Consider the following 17,580-nt stretch of genomic DNA (forward strand, 5'->3'; position numbering starts at 1 on the left):
AAGAAAGAAACTTACTGGAAATTTTGCTAGAACTACATTGCAAACCAAAAAGTTTGTATGCATTCGTCCACCTATGTATTCATTTATTCATCCATTTACTCTTCCTTCATCCAACTCTCATCAAGGCTGAGCTGCAGCCCAGGCATGGTGTCTGCCGAGAGAAGCAAGGGAGTCTGCTTGAGGAACTGCTGATGGAATGGCTTAACTGGGTTGTGGGGTGCTGATGGGGTCAGTGGAAAATGGAATTGAGGAGGCAGGAAATACCTACCTCGCTGACAGCCCTGGATGTTTATGCCTTGAACCTGGATTGAGCTTCAGGCACTGGGAACCATGAGAAGGATGTATGACTGCCCCAGTCTCAGAAGGGCTCCCTAACTGCGATGCAGGGTGGGCTGGAAGGCCCAGGACAAAAAGAGGAGGGGCAGTTAGGAGGAAACTGGGATGTGAGGGTGTGGGAGGGGCAGGAACTGAATCAGCACAGTGTCTGGCGTGGGGCGGGAAGAGGGAAAAGCTGAGATGGTGGATGGGACAGCACTTTCCAGCAGGCTGAGGAAGAAGACTGCACCCATATGTATTTTCCTTGCTTCCTCCCTTACTAGCTGTGCGACTTTGAGCAGGTCACTTAAACTGTGAGTTGTAGGATTTCTTGTTTATCTATAAAATAGAGAAAATAATGATTGCCTACCCCATGAAGGGTTGGGAGAATAAAATCAAACACAGCACAGAGCACAGAACATAGCAAGAGCTCAATAAACATTAGCTATACTTATTTTTGTGAACTATTTGCATTTGGACCCTGGCTTTGCCATTACTAACCCTGTCATTGGGCAACCTGCTTCAACTCTGTCTCCTTCTTCTAAAATGAGAATAACAAAAACAGAACCTTTGTCATGGGATTGTTGTGAGCCTTAAATGACCTAAAATCTACAAAGGCATAAGCTAGTAATAAGTTCATTGTTAGCTATCATCCTTCTCATCGTCGTAAGCATCACCATCATCCTCATCATCATCATCCTCACCATCATCATCATCCTCACCGTCATCATCCTCACCATCATCATCCTCACCATCATCATCCTCACCATCATCATCCTCACCATCATCATCAACACCATCATCATCCTCACCATCATCATCATCATCATCATCACCACCATCATTCTCGCCATCATAATCACCAGTCATCACCATCATCATCAACACCATCATCATCCTCACCATCATCATAACCATCATCATTCTCACCATCATCATCATCCTCACCATCATCATCCTCATCCTCACCATCATCATCCCCACCATCATCATCCTCACCATCATCATCCTCACCATCATCATCATCCTCACCATCATCATCAACACCATCATCATCCTCACCATCATCATCCTCACCATCATCATCATCCTCACCATCATCATGATAACCATCATCATCAACACCATCATCATCCTCACCATCACCATAACCATCATCATTCTCACCATCATCATCATCCTCACCATCATCATCCTCACCATCATCATCCTCACCATCATCATCCCCACCATCATCATCCTCACCATCATCATCCTCACCATCATCATCCTCATCACCATCATCATCAACACCATCATCATCCTCACCATCATCATCCTCACCATCATCATCCTCATCCTCACCATCCTCATCCTCACCATCATCATCCTCACCATCATCATCATCACCATCATCAACACCACCATCATCCTCACCATCATCATCATCATCACCATCATCATCAACACCATCATCATCCTCACCATCATCATCAACACCATCATCATCCTCACCATCATCATCAACACCATCATCATCATCACCATCATCATCAACACCATCATCATCCTCACCATCATCATCATCATCACCATCATCATGATAACCATCATCATTCTCACCATCATCATCCTCACCATCATCATCAACACCATCATCATCCTCACCATCATCATCCTCACCATCATCATCAACACCATCATCATCCTCACCATCATCATCCTCACCATCATCATCATCCTCACCATCATCATGATAACCATCATCATCAACACCATCATCATCCTCACCATCATCATGATAACCATCATCATCAACACCATCATCATCCTCACCATCATCATCAACACCATCATCATCCTCACCATCATCATCCTCACCATCATCATCATCATCACCATCCTGTCCATCAACATCATCATCATCACCATCACCATTGTGGTCATTATTGTGGTTAAGACACTCACAATATGAAGCCTATCAAAAATAGTTTTTACAGACTAACCTTGAAAGTAACATTCAAAGGTTCCAATCTCTCTTAACTGTCACTTATTTTGGCTCTGCATTTACTGTGGCAACAAATGTGTTTCAGTAAAACGCTATTAACAAAAACATGTCAGTTCCTTTAAAAGAATGCATTATGCAGTAAAACAAGTCTTTCACAGTAAGTCAGTCTTGGCTCTGGCTCCAGGCCTGTCACCTCTTGTTTCTGCATCCTTGAGCAGACCATGTCCCCTCTTTGCTCTGGGTTTATTCATCCAGTAAATGAAGGACACAGGGGGCAGGTCAATCTAGGAGAGCCTGTCCAGGCGCAGAGCCCCACAATTCACCCCGTGAAACACAGGGTGCAGCCCTCTTCCCATCCACACTGCCACGCCACGTCAGCCGTTCACCGAAGACCGGGACTACCTATAACATTCCCTGGCCGCCTCCCTGAGCTGTGCTGGGGGCCTTAGGTGAACTAATGCCTGCAAAATGCCAAAGGCCAGTGTGCAGGGGAGGAAAAAAGGGTCAGAGGGAAGAGCATTTGTTCCGACATTTTTACATGTAATTAGTTCTACTGCCTTTCAATCTATAAAGCCAGCACACTGTCTGCAGGCCGTATTATAATCTCAATGAAAAGAAGTGACACAGAATAGCACACTGTTTCTCTGACATTTAGGACAATTGCCTTAAAAGTAAATGGTTTCTTTTCAAATCCCAGTTCTCAGTCTGGGCTTAGGGTGGTTTCAACCTTCAACTCCCAGCCGTGAAAATGTCAGGAGCTCAAGGATCTCCACAGTTGTCCTGTCTCCTTCTCTGCTGCAGCTAAGAATCAAAGCAAACACAGCCACCCCCAACCCTGACTCACTTCCTTCCAGAAGAGAGGACTGACATTTACCAAGCCTCTACTCCTCTGGGCACACTGCCGGGCCTTTCCACCTGAGATCCCATTCCGTGTATTTCTTTGTTTATACCCCGAGCTGACACACACACACACACACACACACACACACACACACACACACACAAAATATATATATATATATATATATATATATATATTTAACATGTCTGTGTTATTTAATTTAGCCAGTAAGATTACTCTATGAGGTGGGGGTTCTGACCAGTGTGTATAGATAAAAAATCTGAAGACCAGAGAGGCTAAGTCATTCACCCAAGGTCACACAGCTAATAAAAAGCAAGATTTGGATTCTAATCCAGATCTATCTGTATTCATACTGTCTCTTCCTGCCCAAGTTACTTTTCTGGCTATTTTCCTAGGCATGATGCTTTGTCCCACTGGTTTTATAATGTCAAGAGCAGAGGATTTACAGCCTAGAAGTCTGACTGAGCGTCCCGAAAACCTTCTGAGCACTGGTGATACAACGATCAACGAAACCACAGCATCCCTGCCCAGCTGGAGTTGATATTCTAGGGAGGTGACTAGCTCATTACTTGACTAGCTCAGTTCTCTTAGATGATGTCTATTCAAGAGCCATTGTTAAGGCTTAAATCTCCCCCATGAAAAGAAGGGAAGAGATTCTGCCCCCAAACTTTTTTTTCTTAGAGCATTTACTTTAGAAAACTTGTCACTGTCTGTTCTCTGTCTCTTTGAAATGTATGTAAATCCTTTTAAAAGCTACGTAAGTCCTGCCAGATCCAGGACTCAGAAAAGTCTTTCTCAAGGACCTGGCATCTGTCCCTTTGAAATGTAATCAATCATCGAGGAGGCGGAGAGCGCCCCCAATCTCCCAGTCTCTGTGGGGAAAGGGAGCCTGAGGGAAAAGCAGGGCTCCTTCTCCAAGCTGCAGCACTACTTCCTGTCATAAAGATGTGAGCTCATTTCTCCTTTCTATAAAGCTAATGATCTAACACAGGTGATCCCCTAATTCCCAGGTCAACTTAGGATAAGCACGTCTGCGAATGGCGCTTTCAAGTCCTCTGACTTGAGGTCCAGTTACTGTTTATCCTGAGGACTTGCGTGCAGCAGGTGTAGCTGCCTGGCTGCAGAACAGAGTGGGGTTTCTGCCTGTGTCCTCTCAGCGGATGGCCTGTGATGTGTATCGCACTCCGGCTAAACGCTAACTCAATAACATGGCTGTTTTCCTCCTCTTCCACCTTCCCGGAGAGGTTTTCCTGGGGTGGGAAAAGATTTTGTCTCGTTTTTAATTATATTTCCTCAATACTGTCATGGGCTAAGCACACAGTGTAACAATTACATAGAGGTTGTGTTCATACCAGGGGCTGATGGAAGGACGCTGGTTTCTGTGAATCCACCAAAAGGCCATTCTCTCGAGGGGTTTACAAACTGTGGGGGGCAGGGCCTAAACCTTCTCAAATTAACAAGTCTCTCTGACTAGTGCCTGAATTTTTGCAGGCTGTTTCACTACCCAGAAAGCCATTCCCCAAGGACATCTGACAAATCCTTGCCTCACCTTCTGATGCAACTAAAAGCCTACCTCTCCCAGGTAACCTTCACAGGTGACGCCTTGCCCCATGGCATTATTTTCCTTGAAGCCATTTACTTTTCTCCTGACCATTTGCTATTCATTCAGAGAAACAATTACGAGGACCACTGTGGTTAGATGTACCCAGCTGGTTCCACGCCTGGTGCTCTGTAAATGTTTCCTTGTTCAATCCTCACAACCTCTTTGTGAGACAAACCATATGGCTTTTCTTTTACAGATGAGGGACCTGAGATTCAGAGAAATCAAATAAACTGCCCAAGTCCTATAATTAGTAAGTGAAATGCACTGGCTACTAAGTGGCGGAGCCAGATGGGGAACCAGTCAGTGCCCTCCAGAGCCCAGCCTGTGCCCACCCATCTCAATCGTCCCCAGCCCCAGTCTGACTTTTGCATGAATCACCAGCTTGTAGATCTTTCTTCTCCAACACAATGTTGGGCCCTAGAAGGCATGGCCTATATCTGACCTATCTCTACACCTCCTGACCCAGAAGGGAGCTTCAAAGGGGATGCTTGGTGAGAATCTTCCAGGACTGAGGCAGCTCTGGGTGAAGGAGACCTATGCTCCTGAAGAAAGCATAGACCAAATGGCATGGGGTACCTTCTGGGCAGGAGCAGTACCAGGGCTGCTTCTGGCAGTTCTAATAGTAGTAGCAAAGACGGTCTTATCTCTGGCCCCCAGAATTGTCCAGAAGCTCCAAGTGGGGGCTTCTGCTCATTTAGTGTCTCTAGTCCCCACAGTTCCCATTACCTGGCAGAGGGGCACATAAATGAGAAGCAACCCAAATGCTTTTCATGGAGATAGAATAATCAGCATTTCCTACTGGGAGAGGGTTTTACATTGGACTTTGCAGAAAAGCAAGTTCCCAGGGTCTTCCCTCTGATTATCATCTTGTTCCTTCTTCCTCCTCCACATGGATCATCATCATAACAGCAGCCACTATCTCCAGACCCCATCCCTGAAAGTCAGTGTTTCACTCAGATGGAAAGCTCTAGAATGAAGCTGTAATTGATCATGGCATTAACCTCCCCAGATCCAGCCACCAGTCAGAGCAGCTGCAAATCTGCAAGATAAATTTTGGGAAAGCTGATCTCCCAGATGCAGGATCACAATTGCAAACAAACAAGCAAACAAACGCCCTTGGAGATGCACGTGACCAGTGAACCCCCGGGACCTCTGGCTATGAAAGCACAAGGACAATAATCCTAAGTGCTTGGCCAATGGTAGCATTTTCAGTGTACAAATTCATCCCCATGTCTGAAGGTCTAGCGGAGATCTTGTTCGATAAGAGAGGTTCAACAGAGAGAAAATGAAACAGTCCTCCTGTCTATTTTCTGGAGAGTGGTGTGGGATGAATAAAGAGCATAGGGACAGACATGGATTTGAAGGCAAGCCTGTGAGTCCTCAGAGGAGACAATGAACTCCTCTGTGAGTCAGTTCCCCAACAGTAGGTGGTGGTCAGGGAAGCCTCTGCCCACTGGGAGCTGTCCTTGGTGCTGGTGCTGGTCCTACTATTAATAAAGGTTTGATAGCAAACTAAGGGCGGGGGGGTGGTCCTACAGTTGGGCCAGCAGGGATACCCCTCTGCTGTATCACCTAGTAGTTTGGTAGCATTGGCTTTTAACCTTGCTAAGCCTTAGCTTCCTTATCTGTAAAGCGGAATAATAACCGTACCTCCTAGGATGATGCTGATCACTGCAAGAGATGATACTGTAAAGCAGGTCACCTGGCCCTTGGCCCTTAGAACACTGGCTATACTGTCCACTGTAACTGCCTGGGGGCTCATTATGTAAGGTGGACCCCAAGTCCTGCCAACTTCTCGAGGTCACCATGGACTCCCAAGTGGAGACAGCTAGAACCCTGTCTTTTCAGCTGCAACACTAGTCTGTGTTCTTTTTCTGGATGGAAGCTTTCTTTGGCTCTCTCTGAATATGTAAAGAAACAAACCCTCCCAGGAAGGGAATTATAAAGGAACAAAGGCAGAGCCATTGTCCCAAGATACCAGCACTTCAAGTGGGATTGGGCTGATAAAGAAAACAATCCCTACTTAGTGGAGGGAACTCCTTATCTGTTTAATCGATTTGCTTTTGTTTCTCTGAATAAAAGCCATTCCTCAGCAGAGGTGAAACCCAGCAGCCCATGAGTTGACAGCAAAGGTTACTTAAGGATCAGCTGAAACTAGCCACCTGCAGAATTCTCCAGGTAAGGAGCTTAGCCCCAGCTGATAACCCCAGAAAGGGAGGGTAAAGCAGGGTAGAGAGCACAGGTGATACTACGCTTTATGGGTGTCTCTTAACCTAACATTGACCTGACAGGGGGAAAAAATCTCTTGTTCCATCTATACTGAGACCTGACATCTATAGTTCCTGAAGCAGGGGCCCTGGGTGTGTCAAAACCCTGCAAGACTTCACAGAGTCTATGGGCCACAAACACTGGATGTCTTAGCCTGCCAGGCAGGCCTGGGACGTCGGGATGTTTTCCATCCTGACACCCAACAGCTCCAGTGAGTGCTCTGCTCTTACACCACAGTATTTCTGTTTGCCTCCTAATATACTAGGAGGAGCTCCAACCCCGTTTTCCAGGGCTGACCCTAGGGTGAGGCAAGGGAGCACTTACCTGGGTGTAAACATATCAAGGACTCTGGAAACATCAGTATCCAAAATTAACAGCAGTCCAATGCCGTATTTTAAAAAATAAAAATTAATGCCAAATAATCCAAGATGAACAGAATATATTTTAAAAATGTAAATAAATGGGGCTCTGATGGGGCTGGGATTAGGGGGAGTGAGGAAGGTGAGTGGTTCAAGTGGAGGGCTAGGTCCCGACTTTTTTTAAAACTGTGACATTTTGTTCCTTGTGAGTCAACTGCACTAATTTTAAACTTCTTAAAATATTGCACTAAAGTCTTATTTGTCTTGGTTACTGAGGTCTTGGGCTCCCCTTACATCTTATGTCCTGGTCCTCACCCCAGGCCCGGCCCTGCCTCTGGCTGGGACCCCACGGGCTGAAAGAGCAGTAGAAGCTACGGTTGGCAGAGGGCCTGCCATGTGCCAGGCCTGGTGGGGGCATCTCCTGAGCAGTTACCAGGGCACAGGCCTGGAAGGGCACTGCTCTGACACCCTTAGTTTGTCAGCAAGAAAGGGGAGGACAGAAGGAAGAGGCTACACCTTGGGAATTCCAACCCCGCACGTCTGGCTCCTGAGCTCTCTCTCCTACTGACAATTTTCTGCTGCATCTCGCATCAGACAAGCCATGCTGCTGTGTCCCAGCCAGGCCACAGGGAGAGACACAGTGACACATCTACCCCTGAATGTTGGGGCAGGGCAGCCTGCATAGCTTACCGCAACACAGAGGCCCCAAAGGTGATCAGGAACAGCCCCCGGGGGCACTGATGTTGGGGGAAGGGGAGTGGGGGGGCGGTTAGCTCTCCTCCCCTCCTGCCCCACGTCAACACTCACACAGTCTCTTTTGCTTAGAGCTACCTACCATCACCACCAGGAACCCAACCACCACAGCCCGGACACCTGTTTTGGCAGCCAGAGCCTCCCCTCCTGATCTATGGCTGAGATCACAGCTCCTTCGGCCCAGGCCGGTCTCCCTGGTGTTATGAAAGCACAGGGCTGCCCTGCCCATGGTAGATGGGCGCCTCGTCACTCCTATGAGCGGCAGTAAGGCTCACCCAAGCTGGCATACCACTTTCCTAGTAGCGTTGTTTATTGAACAGCTAGCTCCTTTTATGTATTATGTTGTTCAACTCCTAAAAAATCTCTGAATCTTGCTTTTATTCTTATCATTCATGGGTGGTAAGATTGAGGCCTAGAGGGGTCAAAGATTTTATCTAAGGCCGCACAGCTCTGACTCCACTCAGGGCTGGGATTCAAATCCAGAGTCTTCTGACCCCAAAGCTCATGTGGTAACCGGTGACTGCTACCTATTCCAATCCCCAAGCTCACTTCGTTATTCAACCACTGAGGCATTCGTAGATGAGCAATCTGAGGCTCACGTGACCCTTCCCAAGGTCACTGAGATAGTCGAGGTCACGGTTAGCCCTTGAATGTGGATATCGTGATTTTTAAAGCATCCTTCCTCCACCCCGGACATCACTCTTCCTCAGACGTAGATTGACCAGTGAGATGAGCAGAATGGATGCAACGACATTAATGAGGGCTCACTGACCTGTGGTCCGGCTATTCCTGGAGGCCCTGGGAGGCCCCTGGGCCCAGCATCTCCCTGTAGCAGGAACAGAAGAAAAATACACAGGAATGAGTGTCTGGAGCTCATACCCAGAGTCATCAGCAAGCCACTGCCCTCGCACACCTATTCACTGATGGCCCGCTGAAATGTCCCTGTCCCCTCCCCCTCCCTCCAGCGTGTCTGAGCAAAGCGTGTGGGCAGGTGGTGCTGCTGAGTGTGACTGTGCATTCATGGGCACAGCTCACGACTAATGTGATGGCCAGGCCCCAGACGACTCCGGGACCTCTGCCTCCCCCCACTTGTACCGAGAGGCAGCACTGGGACCTCTAAGATGATGTATCTCATCGCGGTGACAAAGACAAACAGTCCCCTTTTCTCCACACCTTTTTCCCTTCTGTGCCTTCTCTCCCTGGCTTTCCTGGGAGACCTCTGTCCCCTTTAAAACCTGGCAGACCAGGGAGGCCCGGGGGCCCAGGAGGGCAGTCATTGCACACGTCCTGAGAAAGAGAGAGAATAAATAATGGTCACTTGTAAAGAGAAAGGTGGCCCATGACAGTGATGCAAAAGCAAACAGGTGCATCGGGTCATTATCCAGAGCACTGGTGTTGAACTTCGCATCTTTCTCTCTTCATCTGAAATCAGATTTTAGTGCTGATACATCTGGATCATTACCTCACTTCTAGCCATTTCTAGCCAGCCAGACTGCTTGCAGTATTGCCCACAACAGTGATGTCAAAAGTGCACCCCTATCTGTGGCATTTAAAAGCATTAACAGTACAGACTTAAGGCAAACGTTCAGGATTGTTACAAATAACACACCCTGTTCCTAAAGCTGGAGCCAGAACAAAGCCAGAAGCTGCGTCCTCTGCCTCCTGGGTTTGCCTAAGTGGTTTGTGAACAAAGAAGCAGAACAGAAGAAGCAACAGGCACACAGCCTCAGGATTTTCTGGCTGCGACACACACCCGATCTGACCACACTCGCCTGACATTCTTCTCTGTCCGAAGTAGGTGTTTAATAAATGTTGCCGGGAAGTGAGCTTTGCTCTACTTCTTTGAGGCAGGGGAGCGCTGTCCCTGGTGTGATTTTAAGGTCCTCTCAGCCCAGGGGACATGTTTCCTAATTTGTCTGTGTCATCCTCAGCCCTTACAGTCTGGAGCACAGTGTAGACCTAACAGAACTCACTGGCTTGACCACGCTGCTGTCCCGCGGTGCTGCTTCTCTGCAATCCTCCCTCTCTTCTCCTTGGGATAAAGGTCAGAGGAGCTAATGCAGAGAAGGCCCTCGGAATGATATCAGATCACCCCCAGTGCACTTAGCTAGGATCCTCAATTCACGCCTGCACTTAGGGACTCCCTCGGTGAAAAACTACTTGCGAAGCATCTGCTGTTAGGCTCCGTGCCTTTCTGCTTTGAGACCACAATGAGCACGTATACTGAAGAGTTCATACTTAGGCGGCGTTAACTGGCACAGGACAAACGCATTAACCACAGCTGGAAGCACCTGCGTGGCCCGCGGCCGCTGCACACCTTCCTACGGGAGGTGAGGTGACGTTGCAGGGGACTTAGCAATCACCTTGGTCTCTAACTCAGGACGGATGGGTTTTTCAGTCCCAACAGTGTCTTGGAATGCCTCACCTTCCTTTCACCTCCTTCACTCCTATTCAACCTCTGAAGAGTCTTTAGAAGTCTCCGACACCAAGAAGCCTTCCGGATTGCTTCAGACTGGGGACTGCTTCGGACTCCTGCTTGCACCACCCCAGGAACTCCTGCACTTGCCTCACTGCTGAATGGTTCCTGTATAGCTCCATTCCCCCCCCACCAAGCACAAAGAAGGTGTGAGCTCTCAGAAGACAGCGGTAGAGTTGCTTTATCTTTCCACGTCTAATTCAGAGCAAAGGGCTTCCACGGAGCAGGGGTTCAATACACGAATGAACCAGCTGACCCAACCGGCCAACCAAATGCCCTCCCAACCACCTGACCTTTGGGTGTCCTGCACCATCTTCTTTCAGTGGGTGGTTTGAGAAACTGGGCGAGTGTTTTTTAGAGGCTGGGGAGTGCCAAATGTCAGGGGATATGAAGCGAGGGTGAAAGAAACCAAAGGATACTGGCTTTGGTTGCTGGTTTGGTTTGGAAGAGCAACAGAGCTGGGAGGAAATCCCCTATTCCTAGACCTTCTCTCGTTCTTTAAAATGAGGTGCGTCCGTGAAACCCTGCAACAGTGGGTGGTATCTGATGTGTGGAATGGGGCTGGCCTGGGGGCAGCAGCAATTCCGGCCACTGAGGTTTTGCTAGTGTTGGAGGACACCGCGGTGATCCGGACACCATTCCTTATGGGGGAATCCACACCATAAAGTGGTTATATCTGCATAATACAAAATCTCACCACCTATTTCTTTCCAATTTCTGGAGGGCTAACTCTCAGTCCGGGTCTGTCTTAGTCACAGATTCTGTGTAGGACTGTTCCTTGAATAGGGCACCTGGGTGGCTCAGTCAATTAAGCATCTGCCTTCAGCTCAGGTCATGATCCCAAAGTCCTGGGAACCCTGAATCAGGCTCCCTGCTCAGTGGGGAGACTGCTTCTCCCTCTCCCTCTGCCCCTAACCCCCCTCCCCACTCATGCCCTCTCTCACTTGCTCTTGCTCTATCTCTAAATAATTAGTTACTTAATTAACTAATTTTAAAAGGACTGTTCCTTAAAGATAAGCCATAGCAGTGCCTAGACTTACAGTGTGGATGCTGGATTATAGCTCTGACCCAGCCCCAGAGTCCAGGGAGCACAGGGAGACCAGCCCCCAACCTGCAGGCCCACCCACGCTCACTCTGTTCCTCCTGACCCTAGACTACCCCGAATGCCTTGAGACTAGTCAGGGTTCTGTTTGCAACCAGACCACCAAAGCCTCTGCCCCCCCCTGGGATCATGGCTTCACCCCTCTGAGCCTCAGCCTCCTAATCTGTGAAGAGACAACCTCAAGGTCCGGTGAGAAAGAAATGAGATAATGCATGAAAAATGCCTGACACCATGCCTGGCACATGGGGACAGCACGACGAATTTAGCTGCTAACCTGCCGTTGTGATTTCTGTACGACTTCCCTCCCTGAATCTGATGTCTGGCCTCATCTGCCGACCAGATGCCCTTGATCACCGATACTGGCTGCCAACTCCTCTACTTAACGGACCCGCTCAGGCAAGTCACTCGATCCCTTTGAGTCTACTTCCTTATCATAAGGTCCTTCTCCTTCCTTAGGGGATTGTTGCAAAACCTAAATGAAATAACGCATGCAGAGATCTGGGGCGTGGCAGGGTTCCTCAGGAGGGATCTATAAATGTTGATTCCCTCTGGTCTCTGCCCGCTTCCTTCTGTCTGGGATGTTTTCATCAAACCCAGCTCACCGGGTTGGTCGTCAGCATGGTGCGGCATACCAAGCAAGCACACCACCAAACGCCCACCAAAGGGAGGAACCCCACCGTCTGCTACCTGAAGAAAGCAGCTCTTGCTTTCCAGCAGTAGAGATAACCCCCAGGTCATCTTACCCCACCCCTCGCCGGGTACCTGAATCCTCACTGCAGTATTCCTCCAAAGGGCCACCAGCCTCCGTCTCAAACCTCTAGGTGACAGGCAGGGAACTCACCACCCACCCGTACTTCATCAGGGAGCTGGCAGACAGTTCTGACCCATGCAAGATGAAGTCAGGCGAGGGGTCAAGCACAAGGGTCTGCAGGTGGACACAGTGGGTTTGGGTCTTGGCTCTGCCACTGTCCAGCTCCGTTACCTTGAACATGTTCCTTGCCCAGCTGTGCCCCACCTCCTCCCTGCAAAATGCAGACTTCCCAGTGCCCACCTCCTGGGCTGTCTGTGGAGATCAGATGAGATAATATTTATCCAAGGGAGGCGTCTGATAGAGACATCCTGAGGATGACCTCGCTGGGCACAGATCCAGCTGTGGAAGTTCATTTACCAGGGACTCAGGAGATGAACTTTCTGCCCAGGCAGTTTTCCAGCTATCAGAATGAAGTATGTGATGCTGTAAAATTCCTTGGGGCAGAGATAAATATTCTGTAAAAGATGTCTTCCCAGCAAGGGAGGGACCTGCCACCAGCCACGTGGGCCAGACCAGCAGGCGTTACCCTAACCCAGAATGCAGCAGCTAACTAGAAAGCTTGGGGCAGTCCCAGGAGGCTTTGCTGACCTGGGAAACCCACTTGGCCCCAGGCACAGCACGGCTCCGCGGGACCAGCGAGGCTGGGGAGCTGCCCTGAATGTAGGTGCCCCGTCCCCTCAGGGCTTCCCAGCTGCTCTGCTGAACACAGCTCCCTCCCGCAGCAGGTAAGGAGCACTGATGGGACCAAGTGTCGGTCTCCACGTGGTGGCTGTGCCGCATGAGGTTCCACACCCCTGTTATCATTGGCAGAAAGACTAGGACATCTCGAGGTTGAATTCTTTGCAGGGAAGGACAGCTTCCCAGCTCTTTCTAGAGCAACGGAATTATGAGAAATGATGGAGGCTAATAAAAGCCTCCAATAAACAAGGAATTTAATCAATAAGGAACGATTTCTTGTCATGTCCTCGACTATGAAAAAGGCTTTCTCTTGTCAATTAAAATCAGGAAAGACTTTCTACTACTACCTTTTTTTTTTTTTTTTAAATAAAATGTATAGCTTTCCACCCAGGCATCTCATGGTGTACAGAGATGAAAAGTCTTGGGCTTCTCTAAAAAGGTTTTCTTTTCTCTTTTGTTTTGCTCCCTCAGTCTCAGGCATGAACTCTGTGCTTTCGACATCCCCCAAGTGCTTGTTCAGAATGCAGGAAGTGAGGAAGGAGCCGATCACACAAATGCCAACCTTCACCCTAAATTAAGACACAGGCTTGACGCAGAGCCAGCAAAAGGGTCCTCCCTACTCACTGCAGCGAGACTGTTTTTTCTGAAACACAGACCTTCCCCGTCTGTCTTGCTCACTGCCTGTCCTTGCCCTCCGCAATTTCAGACCTGAGGCCCATGGGCGGGCACCTGGGCACCTCAGTCTTCACCCAGGCTCGGCAGAGGGATGCCCAACTTCTCAGGGTCTTTAGCACCCATGGAGAAGGTGAACAGGCTCTGAAAACCAGGGAAGCCTGCACCCAGATCTGGTCTCCTTCCTGCACAAAGGGCCCGGGGGTAGCCTTCATCTCCCTGCCCTGTGCTCTGGCCCTGGCACCAGCAGGATGCCACACCCAAGCTGTTTGACTCTGCCTATGGCCCCCTTTTAAGAACACAAGACACCCTTGTGTGGGGTTCAAGGTCAGTCTCTGAAATCGGTGAGCACCAGACTGCATTCCCAGAAAGCCACTGACCCTCAGTATCTCATGTTCCTTATGCACAAAGCAACAACACAAATACCAACCTCAGAGAGTAATCGTGGAATCAGATAAGAGATGCACACCAAGCATTTAGCACATCCCTGCAAAGAACTTTCTAGAAGGATGGAAATGCTCTGTATCTGCCTTGTCTACTAAGATAGGCTCCAGCCACGTCTGGCCATTACATACTGAGACTGCGGATAGTGTGACCAATGACCTGAATTTTTCATTGTGCTATTTGTATTTAATTGACACACATGGCCAGGGGCCGCTAGATGAGACAGAAGATTCAACACATCGCCGGGCGCACAGGGAGTGCTCAACAAACACTCCTGCTGTCACCAGGATCCTAACACACAGTTGTTCAAGCAAAACACCCACAATTTACTGAAATGTCCAACCCCCCCCCCATTTCCCAATGCATGCACATCGACTTCATGCTTTTACCTTAACCAAGAGATTTATGTCCCCTGGAGACAGTAGTGAAGAGGGTCCCTGTCGAAGTAAAAACAAGTGAATACAGACACACACACACATGCACAGTACACCCTGTCCTTGTACACCAGATGCAAGCAGCCCCGTCTACATCCCACGCCAGGGAGGCGTGGGAAAAAGTTGCTTTGGAGGCAGCAACCCTACAGGCTGCCAGTCCTACCCATGTCTGATGGACATCAGCCTTCCTGGTCCCCAGTCTCCTTCTGCTAGACCTTTCTCCTGGGGGCTCTTCTCGCCATCCCCCATCAAAACCTGATAGGTCTTGGTACTGTGGAAGGCCAAGGGACAGATTGTCCTGGATTCCCCAGATGGGTAACAACTGTTGCTGTCAGTCATTCACAACTTAGTATGAATTTGAAGCCACTCGTTCAGCTTTCCCGGGTGAAATTGCATTCTAAACCTTACTCATCATATGGGTTGAAGGTGTCTAACTCTGGGAAAGAAATTTCAGAAGCCAGGAGTAATTACAAAGCCTCTGAAGGTATGTAGAAGTCTGCAGGTCACCAAAGTCAAATTCAAACCCAAAGTTGGAGTGTGCTGTGTTAGGATTATGCCCAGCCCAGAGCCCAAGGTGGAATGCAGGCCAGGTTCACGCTGGGGTATAAGAACACATAGCTGGAAGAAGAGCCATAATTAACAGGCAGACACTGGAGGGAAGGGGGAATTCTTAGGTAAAACTAGAGTAGATTGACACCGTATCTTGCAAACTTCTAAATTTCGCAGCAGGGAGAGAGTGCCAGAGAATCCATTCTCCAGAGTAAGGTGTTAGATTTTCCTCTAGAATATGGGAAGCCTGTGGCCACAAATGAATGTGCAGGGGCTGATTTCTTCCAATTAAGTTTGCATTTCAGCTTATAAATTATGGATTGACTCTAGCATCTTGGGGATGCTTAAAACAACACAATTTTCCTGGCTACCAAACCTGACCCCCTGGGGCTTCTGCTGCACCTTACAGCTAACCAAAGCCATGTGACCTTGGCACCATGTCAGGATAACCTTGGTAGTGCTGCAGGTGTGTGCCGTTTTCTGCGACTTCTGTGCACGGGGCCTCTGTCGACCCTTTGGGCTAGGACACACAGGTGGACCCCGAGATTGGGGCTGACAGACTCAGATCTGGAGGTGCCGAGGCAGCCCCAGTCCCACAGGCAGAGCTCACTCTGTGTGCACCTGCTACCACTGAGGCCCTGACCCCCCCCCCCCCGGTTCTGTGCGAGACCCTCTGGAGGAAGCCCAACCTCTGCAATATTGTTTATTGAAACTTTAATTTAAAAGCAGAAAGAAGTTTTATCCTGAAGCCTTATGTGTTTCCCTGGGAAGTTAATAACCTTGGAGGATCCCTATTGCTCAAATCGGCCATGTCATGCTGCTGGCGCTGTGTGAGCTGGGAGGTTTCTCTGCCATCGTGTGAGCCTCCTGTCTAATCAGAGAGACCACAGGGCCGGCAGCACTCACAGAGGCAGAGAGAACCGGAGGGAATGTTCAGCCTAGGTACAGTGCAGCCTTGGGGAAGAGTTTCATGAATGTCTTGTTGTGACCCGTTTCCCTAAACGTCACGGGGTAGGTGGCAGGAGAAGGCACAGGATACACAGGAAGGGGCCTGTGGCAGGCGGCGCCTGGGATGGGGTCGGGTTGGGGGGGACACAGGCTGCTTAGCCGCCTGCCATGCTAGGCTCTGAGGAGCAGCTCAAAGGGGGTGGTCAGTTCAGGCCCTTCCTTGGTCCCTCCTGCCCCCCCCCCCGGGTACCTCCCCACCAGCTGCCTGCTGGGGACCCTCGCTGGAAAGGCAGGGACTGACCCATATGGTGGGTCTCTTGAGAGACAGACTCTTGAGGTGGGACAGTCTGGTGGCGCCGTTCACAGATCCAGCAGCCCCTTCGGGGTCAGGCCCAGCCTGCCTTCCCCCTGCCATGCCCTGATTCCTTGATCCTTGTGGGCTTTGCCCTCAGCCCATCCACTGCACAGGAGTCCCCACCAGAGGCTGTGCGTCTCGGGCCCCAACTCTAGACAGGGATCCCCAGCATAGGAATTCTGCGGGCACAGCACCGGAGAAATCCTCCAGGTCCCACTCTCTACCCCAAGGAGCAGGGACTGTGTGGGACAGGCTGAAGTCAGCCAGCCAGGGGTGTCCAAACCCGCTCACTCTGGAGAATGTCTGGCCCTGCCAGCTCCTGGAGGGTCACCTCTGAGCCCTCGGACGCCCCGTCTGATGAGGCTTGGGTGAGCGTCCCTCGTTGGCAACACGTCATGCTTTTCCCGAGCACCTACTCCTCCTCTCTCAAGCATTCGATCATGGGGAACGGCTGGGGAGTGAAGTGCTGTCTACACAAGTTCCCCTGGGGCGGGGTGGGGGACACTAGCAGCTCTGGGTCTGGTCTCCCAGGGGCTCCACCCGTGCATCTTCTGGGCCAGCCACCACCTGCATCCTCCCTCCAGAACCAAACATAACTGTGAGCAGAACAGTGTTCCTGAGTTCTGAGGGTCCTTCCAGTGAGTCCTTCCCATGAATCACGAACCTGAGGGTGTCTTGGGGGCCCCTGAAAAATGACTTATCTGACCAGCAAGAGCAGAGAGACCCTGATAGCTACTGGGCTGTACTTGGGACCGTTTGCGGGCAGTGCGTTCAGTGAATTTAGAGGTGATAAGAAACAGACCTATTCTCCCTCCGTCCTTCTCCCTCTCTCCCTCTTGCTTCCTCTCCTCCCTTCTCCCACTCTTCTTCCTCCCTCTCTCCCTCTCCTCTTCCGGATTCTGTGGGTGACCCACTGTGGGACAGTCACAGTTGTCCACATTGTCAGTGGACTGTGCTGACTTCT

The 17,580-nt window shown here is 49.8% G+C and overlaps 2 protein-coding genes across 6 annotated transcripts in view; both read right to left on the reverse strand.

Moving 5' to 3' along the window:
- Positions 1–17,580, reverse strand: part of COL22A1 (collagen type XXII alpha 1 chain) — a 248,445-nt gene that overhangs the window by 44,498 nt on the left and 186,367 nt on the right. For all 5 annotated transcript variants that reach the window (XM_026495370.4, XM_048212494.2, XM_048212495.2 and 2 more), the window contains 3 exons: positions 14,720–14,767; positions 9,321–9,434; positions 8,920–8,973 (listed from right to left, as the gene is read on the reverse strand). In XM_026495370.4, coding sequence (XP_026351155.3) covers positions 8,920–8,973; positions 9,321–9,434; positions 14,720–14,767 — 216 coding nt within the window. The remainder of the gene's footprint in view (positions 1–8,919; positions 8,974–9,320; positions 9,435–14,719; positions 14,768–17,580) is intronic.
- LOC130542891 (cation channel sperm-associated protein 2-like) lies at positions 12–3,263 on the reverse strand. Its single transcript, XM_057307856.1, has 2 exons — positions 1,624–3,263; positions 12–1,387 (listed from the first exon to the last, which is right to left on the reverse strand). Exons 1-2 carry the CDS (start codon positions 2,239–2,241, stop codon positions 1,175–1,177), a joined length of 831 nt encoding a protein of 276 aa, XP_057163839.1. The 5' UTR covers positions 2,242–3,263; the 3' UTR covers positions 12–1,174.

Source organism: Ursus arctos, unplaced genomic scaffold (assembly GCF_023065955.2).
Source record: "Ursus arctos isolate Adak ecotype North America unplaced genomic scaffold, UrsArc2.0 scaffold_6, whole genome shotgun sequence".
In the NCBI taxonomy this organism is placed as follows: domain Eukaryota; kingdom Metazoa; phylum Chordata; class Mammalia; order Carnivora; family Ursidae; genus Ursus; species Ursus arctos.